Source organism: Toxorhynchites rutilus, chromosome 2, assembly GCF_029784135.1.
Source record: "Toxorhynchites rutilus septentrionalis strain SRP chromosome 2, ASM2978413v1, whole genome shotgun sequence".
Taxonomy (NCBI): domain Eukaryota; kingdom Metazoa; phylum Arthropoda; class Insecta; order Diptera; family Culicidae; genus Toxorhynchites; species Toxorhynchites rutilus.
Genome location: NC_073745.1, coordinates 305,679,371 through 305,692,163, shown reverse-complemented (window position 1 = coordinate 305,692,163; position 12,793 = coordinate 305,679,371). Strand labels below are relative to the sequence as shown.

Sequence of the window (12,793 nt, the reverse complement as noted above, 5' to 3'; positions counted from 1 at the left end):
AACTTTTGAACTATCGGACCTATTCTGTTGATCGACATATGAAATTAAAACCAATTACGTGGCCTTTTTTTAAAAAAAAAATGTGCTACACTTGCAAAAAGTTAGAATTTATTTTCTTTATAGTTTACATGGTCTCGGAACCAAGGGCACTATGTTTTGACGTAGAACTACGTCTTTCATTAAGGGTGCCAAGTCAGAAAACAGGTCACGTTTTTATGAAATAAAGTTAACGTTAATAACTGTGATTTTGGCGATTTATATATCAAACGAATCGGAAATTCCCTAAGATTTGTTTGATATGCTATACATTACAATCCCATAGTCTGTGTATAGTTTAAATTGATGAAAATTGGAAGCATGTCCATTTGTGTGCCTTCCCGAACAGAGCGGTCAATAACGAGCAACTTATCGACGAGCAATGCAGGGGAAATCGTAAGATGTAAAGTCTCCGTGAACAAAGGAAAAGAAGAAGAACTAAGGGGAATATTTGCCTAGAGTACAAACAGTGGATCTCGCGGAGGCCAACTTTCATTCTTCATGAGGAAATCGACTGAACAACATCGTTGCTGGGCGAGCCGGAGTGGAGGAGTAATATTAGGAGGAGGAGTAATATGATGGATAAAGTAAAGTTTTTCCGAGGGCCTTTTTGAAGGTTAGAGACGAATGAACGGAAGAAGTTTAAAGTCTCAAGCAAGGGAGGAAGGCAAACTTTCAGTATCGTACTGTATTTAAAGCAAAATTGTTTTGCGTCATCACATGTCTTCGTTTTGGATTGAGCTGTGGGTGCGACCAAATTACTCACTCGCTGATGTCTCTGGCATTGCAATCATTGCATCAAACTGACGCCATTGCATTAAGGCTGTAAGCTACACAATTGTGTGGGGGATTATCAAGCTAGGCTATCGTAAGCCCACCAAGAAAATAAATATTCTGGAATTTTGTCAGTGATTTGGTTTCGCATGACAATAGGAAAACTCTCACCACAAAGGATAATAGCTAAGCTAATCAAACTGGCTATATAAATAGAAAGGGCTTCTGTTGAGAAGAGCGCAAAACGGAGATGAGTGTGTGTATATTTAGTTGCTATTTGTATGCGTACGTGCGTGCTTCATAATACGTAAAAAAGTGCATCTTCGCTACGCTGAAACCCCATTTGTAACTACTCCCGTGTGCATTGGCCCTGTAACGATGCAACAATTGCCTTATTTTTCATGCTATGATTGACGATTGTGTTGTGTTGCAAATTATGTAGTCGTGATGATAAATATAAACAAGGAAGGGAGATAGCGGTGTGGGGGGGGGGGGATATTTACGCTAGGGTATTGGTAATGAATCTCTGCTGAGGAAAATATTCAGTCTTTTTCCAAGCAGTTAACATTGTTTGTTTTCTGTCATCAATGCATGGAACTGTCGCTATGGTGAAGCAGGTGTTAAGATTGTGCACCAAAAAATTATTTGGGGAATACCAAGTTATTCAATAAGTTATATCAAGTTATAAACTTATTTGGGCTCGCGTGCCAATCGACAAACTGCTTTCAACTAGGATTGCATTTGTGCTTATCTTGATCCTAATAAGGCAGTGCTACTCTTTTCGAGGTTGTTGAGATTAACAGATAGAGTTTATTTCGTTTATTTCGTCACCAGGAAAGTGAATGTCGATCTGAAATTATGTATGTGATTTGGTTTCGCCTGCCAGTAGCAAAATTTTCTCCAATAAGGATGGCAGCTGCTCTTATCTCGAGCATGTATTGTTCTACGAGCACAAAAATGAATCATCAAACAAATATCGTCGAATGTTTCTACAATAAAAAGCATTCCAGGGCGACCCAACTGGTAGGATGGTTATTTCAAAATTTTCGTTGCATTATGAAATAATATCCGCAGTTATGCGACTTGAATCCAACTACAGCGTAGTTTTACGTCAACAATGCGGTCGTGTCTTGAACACAACCTCCTTTTTTATTTTTTTTCTTACATATCCAAAAACTAGAGACGTGTTTTTTCGTTTTTAACTTATTTTTTTTCCAAATTGGCACGAAAAATCATGTTTTTTCGCCTTTTCCCAAAAATGACTTCAAAAATCTATAACTCATAAGTGAAATATTTTTTCAAAGAAGATTTTTGCAGATGTAATATTTTTTTTTAAAAAAAGACCACATAATTGGCTATGATTTGATATGTCGATCATATGAATCGGTTTATTATTTCAAAAGTTGTGAAATTTTGAAAAAAGAATTTTTGGAGAAAAGAAATGGTAAAAAATAATTTTTTGGACCACCATAAAATCGAAATGGTCATCCTAATGAAAAAATAAAAAATACGGGTCTAATATTTCGCGATAAGGAACAAAACTATCCTTTTTTACGAAATTCTGAGAACTACTTTATCGGTTTGGCATGGATTGGCTGTATATAAACATGCTGATATTGTGATGCCTATAAAACACGGCAGACTACGGTGTACGGAGACCGTAGGAGGATGCCCGATCTGCGGGTGTCTGAAGGCTATTGAAGAGCCCAAGAACGACTGTTTCGCAGACGTATTCTAGATTCAGCGCAGGGTCGGTAACGGTATGCAGCCAAAAAAGTATGTAAGTATTGTTAGCAGACAAAAGGTTTACATGCCAGCTGGTTAAATAATTTACCAAGATTTTCTTAAGGACCGATAATGTTGAAATTGGTTGATAATAAATACAAGTGTCCCCGAATCTGAGCGGTATTCAGAACATTTCAATTACCTTTATTTTATTGGAGATTTAAGAAAAAATGGTTTTCTTAATTTTTTTCCTAAAATTATCAATAAAATAATCGTAATTGAAATGTATTGAAGGTTGTAATGTTGCTGATGTTTTGTAAATTTGAATTCAGAAACACTTGACTTCCATCAAGCCTGTTGGAAAATTATCACAATCTCTACTTTGCTCAGCTTTCTCCACACATTTGTATCTTCAGTATTTTGATCGTTTTGATACACCGAACAGCATTTTCCTAATGCGAACATCATTGGGATTGGATTTCGCTTTTTTAATATAATTGTTTTTAATCTGTATCACCTTCCAAATGTGAACAGCGCTCATTTTTCACATTTTTTATGCTTAATTACAGAGAAGTTCAGTCTCCTAGGCTAGTCTGTCTCTGTCATTTTTCATATTAACAGTTTAATCAATTTGCTAGTACTAAAAGCTAAAAAGTAATAAGATACGTATGAGGAACCAGTCATCATATCACTCTCCTCATCCCTTAGGCATCGTTCAGACTAAAAGTAACCTTGGAGTGCTTCGCATTTCTATACAGGGAAACTTCGATATAACGTACCCTCGCTATAACGTACCCTCGATATAACGTCACTCGATATAACGTACATTTTACCTCGATATAACGTACATAACGTACATTTTACCTCGATATGACGTACACCTTTTCAAAGTGTAAAGGAAATTTTTTTTCAATATTTTTTTTCTGATTGAGCAATGAATTATCTGTATTGTGATGCTAAAACAAGTTTTGTACCTTCAATCAATCTCGATATACAGCTGGTTTTGTGATTCCAGATTCTAAATGAATCAGGCTTTAATCAACAGTACGAAGGGAAACATCATGAGAAAGGCTGGCTTCGTCTTCTGATTGAAGTTATTCATTAACTTGATTAAAATAGCAACACAATAATGTATTATAGACTACGTTTGTGAGTACTTTATTATGCTTCGATATAACGTACGATTCGTTACAACGTACAATTTTGAAAGTGAAATGTACGTTATATCGAAGTTTACCTGTACCTACAGTCAATTGGCCATCTTTTATATCTTTTGGGTGATATTTTATTCATCTCTCAAAAATATCAATAATAAAAGCCTCTTTGAAACATTTTAAAGCAGGCCGTCTCCCTCATGTGGCTGGAAAATTCTTGTCAAGTTAGATATACCAGAGAGTTCTGAGTCATCTGTAGAAACAGTTATTCTGCCAGCACTGCAACTATGATTTCCACCGCTTCTTCTTGGGGGAAAACGAAACATTTCCCTTCGAAGCATCGAACCAATGGTTCTTCCTGCAATGGTGCAACAGAACACATTCTTCGCTTAAGCAAAGAAGAGATTCGTGAGCGCCAAATCAAGATTGAGCAAGAGAGTAAACGAACGAACGAACGAGAGGAAATAGAGATGATGGAAACCTTCGGATGCCGCATGTTTGTCAGCTGCAAAGCCGTCCGGTGGCAGTAACCCAACATTGGGCTCGTCAGTTTGTATCACAGACTCGGTTCGATCGGTTGAATTTGTTCCGTAGTGCTGCGTTGTGCTCTTCTCGTAGTAATAGAAAAAAAGTACTATACTACTGATAAAGTGTACGCGGGTGTATGTATTTGTGACGACAGGAAGTTACACCCTCTGCGCCTCCCACATCAACACAGTGTCCTAACAGTGCGTTTGTCACATAAAGGATTGCTCCTTCAGCAGTCGAACGTATTTTTATTTTCCTATCACAGTCTTTGAGTGTGTCTGTGTATGTGTTTTTGTACATAAATTGAAGCAAAAAAAAGGTGCACCCTTAGTGAAAAGTTGTAAATTCTGTTGCACATCTGCAAATATTATACTGCACATGGTTTTACGATAAACACGCGTGGAAATATCCTTGCCGAAATAGAGGCCAGCCAACACACACACGCGCACACGCTCACGTCACGTACGGAGTGTAGGAATTTTGGAGACGGGCGGATCGCGAGGATAACGTAGTAAAAATTGATTCTCTTGATGCACATCCTCACATTTGGAGGAATTTAGAGCACTCGAAGGCTGCTAGAGCATTCGCGTTAGAGATAGAAGGGAGGATATAGTGAAGTAAAGCTCCCGAGCAAGCAAAGATATGAGTAGTGTATGTGTTGTTTATCTGGCGTTTTGTATAAACTAACGATTTTTGTTCTATTTCCAATGTATCTAATCTCTCTGTAGTAGCAATGCATGTGTCCTTTTTCTCGCTCTATCTACCTAGTATCCGTAGTACGTGAATTGACGAATCAATAGTTAATCGATATCAACAGAAAATAGACGTTTCAAAGTGGCAATGCGGTCTAATGTATATAACCCGTTATGAAATCTTGATGACAACCAAAATATCCTGACGAAGAAGGAGCCAATAGAGGAACAGACAAAAGTCGCCAGAAAGCATACATATTTCGCAAAAATAATTCCACTGTTGCACATGATTTCATTGCACGATGCGTCATGGTGTTGGTAGGTTCTGCATCTGCTGCTTGTGCATGATGTGGCCATCATCATCCACTGCAGCTGGAGAATATGTATCCTTGACCATCTGGATGCGACTGGATGTCTCGCCTTGGGTGACCTGTTTTCTGCGCAAAAGAAAAAATCCGTGAATAAATAATTTTTATGAGTTTTGCACATTTTTTCATTAGTTTACAAAAACAATACGCTCTGTTATGAGGCGATAAGCTTGGAAGCGAATAGCGTGGGAGTTACATGATCTGGCGCTAAAATTCATTTTGCTAGAATAAGCACGTAGGATGGTTTTACTGGGAGAAACTTTTCTCGTATACTTTCACGTTCAACCAGATATCCGCCAAGAGGAACTGTCGGCTCACAGATATTTCTTCTTCTTCTTGAATGGCGTTAACATTCCCTGTGGAACTTTTGCCGTCTCAATGTATGCATTAACTAGCGTCATTTATTAATACTTAGTTGAGATTTCTTAAGCCAAATAACACGCCTTGAATGTATTCTGAGGGACAAGCTCTAGAAAACGCGTGAACACAGTGCAAGTCGAAGGAAATTTCTTTTAACGTAATTCCCCCGGCCAGAACGGGAATCGAACCCGAACACCCGGAATGATAATGTGAGACGCTAACCACTTGGTCACGGGTGCACTTCAGTTATTTTTATACGCTGGGTATTATTATCACGTTCGAATTTAATGTGATTTAAGGGGGAGGTTCGACTTGGAAAATCCAAAAATCCTATTTTTTTATTCTTACATTTTCGGGTAGTTTATGATCTAAAAAAATGTTAACTAATCCAAATAACCTAAATTGGCTTATTTAAATAATTTGTTTCATTCGTAACAACGCATCGCAGTACAAATTAGGTCAAAACGCGTATTTTTTCTTGTTTTCACCTGGCTGCACATTTATTTCATTCTATCGAGTAGCTCAAGTGACGATTTTGCTTCAAAAAATGAACACAAACTGTTCATATATCCAGCATTTTGGAGATTCTCAAACAAGTATTACTAATAAAAATGACGCAAGTAATGCTACGTTGAGAAGGCAAACGTTCCACTGGAACGTTAGAGACATCCAAGAAGAAGAAGAAGACGAAGAATTATCAGTCCCCTAATAAACTATGCCCAAAACTCCAATGTCGTAATAAATAGTCAAAAAACATGTTTTGGGCCCAGGACGGGGCTCACTCTCGAGCATCTAACTATAGAAATAAAAATGGAAGGCCAAATGTGTTGGTGAGCGCAAAACCCGAAGAAGGAATGGTCCGATTAGACCTGTCTTTATTTTGTTGTATTCGTTTCTGCCCGTAAATCATTGTTATGTTATGGTTGAAATTTTGAAATTTTTGAAATACTTTGAGTGTTCGAAAAAAATAGTTCCCATGTCTTCTACAAAGACATTGTTGTTAGCCCAGTTTAATTTCGCGATTGAGTTAAGCTTCGTGATCCGTTGATGTGAAGCGAAATTGACAATAGATTCTCAGGTGGAATAAGGCACTTTGAAAATAAAAATTTTGATTGAAAATTCACTTTTCTGTATCAAACATGTATTCCGGCAACGGAGAAATATGTTGTGAATCAAGAATCTTGAGCGAAAATTGTGTCTGAAAATAAATTTACGATGATGAGTTTTGGTAGAGGAACTGGTACAAATTCGGTACCCCGTGGGTAATTTGGTACCCACCCGGATCTCCGGCGGCAGTGAGCGTACTCTGGTGGCGAATAAAAAAAAGTGTTCTAGTAATGTAGTAACAAACGTCAGATGCCAAAAACCCAAAATATCTGTGATTTTTAAAAAAAATTCAAGTTTTGTAGTTTTTGAAATCTCGAAAAATTTTCATGTGCGTCTTTTGAAAAATCATTAAAAATCGAATAGTGAGCCGATTTTAAATATTAAAGCTGATTTGGATCAAGAAATTGATGTTCTTCAACGAATTCGAGTAAGTGTATCGAGAGTTTAATCACAAATTTCATAGATTTCATTGCAAATTGAAAATTCGGTATGCGGGTAATTTGGCACCCCAATGTAAACATAGTGTTGATGATACACTATGCTAAGTATTGCATGCCCATGCAGGAAAATTAAATTTCGCCCGATTTGGGGATTGATTCGTTTTACTTTTATAGTTAGAAATAAATCGAGATGAAACTTGCTCATTTTTTCTTGAAAAAATGTTTTTTTTGTACCTCTTTGTTTTGTAAAATTGCATGCTTTTTCGCCAAAGTTAAGTTAATTTACGTAAGATAGTGTACTTCACTCCTATTGTGTATGACAATGTCAAAAAATACATTTTTCAGTGATTTCAGGACGATTCTTTTATTTCGAAAAAATAAAAAAAGGGGTGCCAAATTTATACCCAGGCATCTCGGGTACTCGAATTTGAGTTGTTTCACTTCTATGCCCAAAGCTCCGAGCCAAATCAAGATTTTTGAAATCGGTTTGCGGGGAAATGTCCGCAATAGATCCCTTCATATGCTGACGTAATATGAAGAAATTCCGGGCCAAGAGCTAAGTCCAAAAAAACAAAATGGGGTACCGAATTTGTACCAGTTCCTCTAGTAGTAATAGGAAAATTATATTAGAAGGCAATTGTAAAAAGCTTAGAAGATTAGGAGATCAATCAATGGCGAGTTCTGCGATGGAACCCACGAATGTTCACTTAGTAGGAAAACATTTGAAACAATTCATATATTCATATGAAAAATAACATCATTTAAATGTCCGCCATGTAATTCAATTATCCGCACATATTTGGAGTAACTCTTGGCGAAAATTGATTTCCAACAGCCCAAAGCCCCATATATATTTCTATATTTTTTTTATATTTCTAAACATTCCTCTTAGATATATTTTTCTATATTTTTATTCTTATAAATTCTTTTTTAATTTAACATCGAATTATGTGGTTTTTAACAAAATAGTGGTGCCGTGTAGAACTCACCAAAATGGAGATATGCATTTGTGAAAAATTTATGTAATTTCCATACTTCGAGAAATCGTAATTGTAATCATGTACAGGCGGACTCGATTATATACAATTTTTTTATATTTTAGATAAGGCTTATTTCAAGAAAAAAAAAATTTCAAAATTAAGGTGAAAATCAATTGGTTTTTATACGTACAGTAGAGTAAAAATCGTCATTTTTGAAAATTTTCATTGAAGAATCGCTAAGAAATGTTCAAATCATATTGCAGCGAAGATAAGAAAGATGACGAATTTCATGGCAATTCGTCTGGCCATTGGCAGCAACATCTCAGATTGCAATGAAACGTTGTGGGTAATAGGAAAATTATAATGAGACATTGGTCATTTAACCAACTTTGCATACTTGAAATCTTCAAAAAAGAATGAGATTACTTTTTGAACAGGTCCAACCATTTTTCTCTCTATTTTTTCCAAAAAATTATTGCTTAAAAACTGTGATATCTACAAAATTATAGTCAAACGATGAAATGTAAGAAATTGTTTAGATTTTCATAAAAATACTGAAAAAAAATTCTAGAAATTTAAATTCATTTTTCTCGAAAACGTTTTTTTTCGATTCTAAAAAAAAAGATATGAATAGCCCTTATAATTTCCATGCCTATCTTCCGATGTTTGGGTGACTTGTTGAAAATTATTGAAAAATAATTTTTGAGAATGAATGAAATGAATTTTAATCTTCAAAATATTTTTTTCATTGATTTTTTTTTAAATTTGTTTGATATTTCTAAACTAAAAGTTAAATAATTTCCCACATTTCATTCTTTAACCAACATTTTATAGTTTTTTAGTTAATATTGTTTGAAAAAAGTTGAAAAAAATTCTCAAAAAATATAAGACCTACAAAATGTTCATTAATGAATAAAATGTGGAACACTATTTAAGTTTCAATTTAAAAATATAAAAAAAAATCATTAAAAAATATTTTGAAAATTCAAATTTATTTCCCACAAAAATATTTATTTTAATTCTGGTAAAATAGATATGAATAACCCTTACAATTTCCAACCAGTCACCCATACATCGGAAGCTGGGCACTTTCAAAGAGACAGAGATTATTGAAAACAACTTTCACATGTTTTCTTTGAAAACGTTTTTATGTATAAATAATCGCGATTTACATGTTCTGCAAACTTTTTTCTATTTAGAAACATGTAAAGAACATGTCAAACGGGAAAATTTACACACACAAATGTTCGTGGAAAACATTATTTTTTGAGAGTCTCCATACAAAAATGCCATGTGTTCCAGAAACTATAACAGATAGAAAGTCGATGTCTTTGACAAAAGTTCATATTTTAATAAGATCTAAAACTTCTGTCGAACTTCTACTCACTTTTATTATTCCGTTTGTTTATTTATTTGGGCTCATTAGTATCTATAAAAATATATTTATAGTATATAATGAATTGCACAGTAGCCTTTTGGGCATAAGAGTGTTCCTTCTGTTCCATTGCACAATGGTCCAGGAGATGCATTTAAGTGGAAATTAGCATGTAGAGCTTGACAGTTATTCTCTAGACAATTATTTGAGACATCTTTGAAGAAACAAGTTTTCTCTATCTCTTGAAATAATCGATATAGCGCTTTTTTCTAAGTTACGTTAGGGTCACCATGAGAAAAACTGTTTGTTTGCTCTAACTTTTATGTTTCAAATTTTACATGCAAACTGCCTTCGAAAGGCTTTTAGAGCTTACTAACACAAACATTTTTCGATGCAGAACTTGTCAATATCTCAACTTCACTCGAAGTTATTGATATTTATTCCCAAAAAACATGCTCTTTTCATTTGTTTGTCATTCTTTCTGGGGTATGAAACCCAGTTCCCGTGCCTTCGGGATCATTCTCAAAGCTTGTAAACGATGGTTTGTGAACCTATGCATAGCGATGCTGCTATTTCATGTTACGTTTGACTCGAATCCTCACAAGTACATGCAATTCTGTATCTTCAAACGTTTGCATCTTTCCGAAATGCTCCTTGATACCGATACTAAAATCTCTACTTCTAAAGCTTTGAAACCATTCGCGACACATTATTTCAGTATCCACTTACAGCAATCATTCAATGCGTTTTAGCCGCAGATTTTTTCAAATAAAACATGAAAAGCAAAACTTTCCGCAAATGACGCTTTTACGACTTGAAGTCTCTATTTTCTCGTACAATTTAGTGCTGATACCAATGATAGCATGTTTTGGGTTCACGGTGGGTAAATAATGGAGCCGTCCATTAATGGTGTAACTACTTTTTAGCATCAAGCGGCACTCGCTTATATACCGATTGGTGTGATTTCAATAGCCTATTTGAAAGCAATTTTAGGGCTATTGAAACAAGTTTTAGGATGAAAAAGTAACAAACATATAACGCGTAGACATGTTATCTTTCGAATGAAGTGTTTATCATACCATTTCGTTCAGTTGTTTAGGAGCTATTAACGCTCGAAATCTCGTTCTCCAGCATAACGCTTTCGTTTTCAAATCTTTGAACTTACACCCCAGTATAGAAATGAAAGACGTAGTCCTACGTCAAAAAGGAATTAGACGTAGTACAATTTGTGCGTATCGTCAAGGCTTGCCTTGCTTCTATAGAGAAGCTCAAAGCAGATCATCATTCCGATAGTACGCTCAAATATGCAATTGATATATCTGGTGAAACTATGAATGGCAGTAACCTCATCAATTGTCGTCGTTTATATGAATTGAGTATATGACAAAATTAATTTAAGGAACTAGATGAATACGAATACGCTTTATTGAATCACGAAAAATTTGTCGACTTCGATGTCGCATTACCTACTGGGAATTTGAAAATGCTTATTTCATTTTTCGAAATTCGATGAAGTGAAGCTTTGTAATATGCTGACGGTTCTTTTTAAATTATAGTCATTATTCCGATTATCGTTGGATAAAACCTGCATCAAACCTTCTCCGAAACGGTTGGCCAGAATGATACTGACATTGCCTAATACAACGGCATCCGCTGAAAGAACTTTTTTTTGTCGTTCGATGGATCAAGAATCATTTGCGGTCAAGATCTGACCAGAAACGGTTATTCGGAATTATGGTGATGACTATTACCTATTAGCTTACCTTTATGACATAAGGCAGTTGTCTTCATTTTATGAGGAAATAAATTGAAAAGTTTGCGCTCATAGTTGGCCGTAGAATTCTTTTGTTATACAGGCAAATCTGTTTTTGTGCGGGTGATAGGGACCGCACAGAAAAATCGTGTTCGCTAAACAATTTCAAAACAAACTTTTTGTTATGTGGTGGATAGAGACCGCATAAAAAAAGTTTCCTTAAGAAAATAGCCCAGATCCTAATGATTCCATTCGTGATCAACATTCGATTTCCTTTTTTCACTTTCATAAGCGGCGTACTCACTTGCGCAGATCATAAAATCAACTCTTTGCTCCTGTCAATAAGCTCCTACTGACACCTTAAAACAAATAAAACAATACATGAGAATGAGAATTGACTGACACAGTCCTTATGTAGAGCGATAAAATACATATCAAAGATAGAAAAAATGACCGATGACTTCATTTTTTTCAAATACCACACAAAAAACTCGCACAAAAAAAAATCGCATGAAAAACCGCACAAAAACTGGTTTTACTGTATAGATGAATGTTGAAATCTGTCATCGCAATACTGTTGTTTTAATGTTGTAAAAGAAATTGAACAGGCAGCTCAGTAGAATAGTAGAACTAGAATAGTTCATTAGTCATTCTCGCTCGCAATTCATCTCTAATAAATTCAAGTCATGTTGACGGCGAATGCCGAAGTAGTCCCAAATCGAAGCGAAGCGATTGGGAGGAGAGTCGATTTTCAAGTTTCGTCTTCGAAATGGTTGGACCCTGGTTTACAAATACCTAACTTCACATTGTGACGCTCTTAAGTTTTTTTTGGTTTAAGACTTCCTAACCAAAAACTACTACTGACACCACTTAATAAAAATTGACGGTTTTCTTTTTGCACAGCTGATTATTAGAAACTAGAAAACAAAGATATTTGGTAGAATAACATTCAGACTAGAAAATGAGTAAAATCATTCTTCAAGCTTAATGCTACCAATATCCGTACTGAAAACGTTCCAACGTTGAATTGCTACAGACGACGACGTAATGATTTGTGACGGAAGAGAGGGATGATAACTAGGAAGTTCACAAACCAAACATACACATTCCTGGCAGCCGGAATCACCTGCCACTTCATGGATCCATTTTCCAACCACGACCGACACACAGCAGGCGCGTGCGATTTTTTCCCCTCCTGAAGATATCAGCATCCGAGTGCGGCGGTGAAAGTCGTCAAACAGCACCCAAAGTCCCATTTCCTCATCACCCACACACACACACAATCATCGAGAAACATTAGCCGACTTATCAGCAGCGAGACACTTGTTGTCTTGTTCGCAAAAAAAACTTGCAGGATTGGTGTGCTTGAAAAAAAAAGATAGGAAGCAGCATAACAGATTCACAAATGATAGTGACCAGTCGTGGCATTTGGATTTGGTTGGTCCAACCTCTCTGCACAAGGTTGCCAGTTTGATACTCCGTTATTGGCAACCCGGTGCTA

General features: G+C 35.8%; 1 protein-coding gene across 13 annotated transcripts in view; it reads left to right on the top strand.

Moving 5' to 3' along the window:
• The window catches only part of LOC129770843 (coronin-1A-like), a 143,060-nt gene that overhangs the window by 100,527 nt on the left and 29,740 nt on the right, over positions 1 to 12,793 (top strand). For 2 of the 13 annotated variants that reach the window (XM_055773968.1, XM_055773966.1), the window contains exon 1: positions 4,228 to 4,417. The exons of 4 other annotated variants lie outside the window; for them this stretch is intronic. Coding sequence is in view for 1 of the 9 variants with exons in the window: in XM_055773958.1 (XP_055629933.1) it covers positions 4,860 to 4,868 (9 nt within the window). In the remaining 8 variants the exon portion in view is untranslated. Of the gene's footprint in view, positions 1 to 4,227; positions 4,869 to 12,793 lie in introns of those variants that run through there. 7 more of the 13 variants (XM_055773964.1, XM_055773962.1, XM_055773963.1 and 4 more) reach the window with 4 other exon arrangements.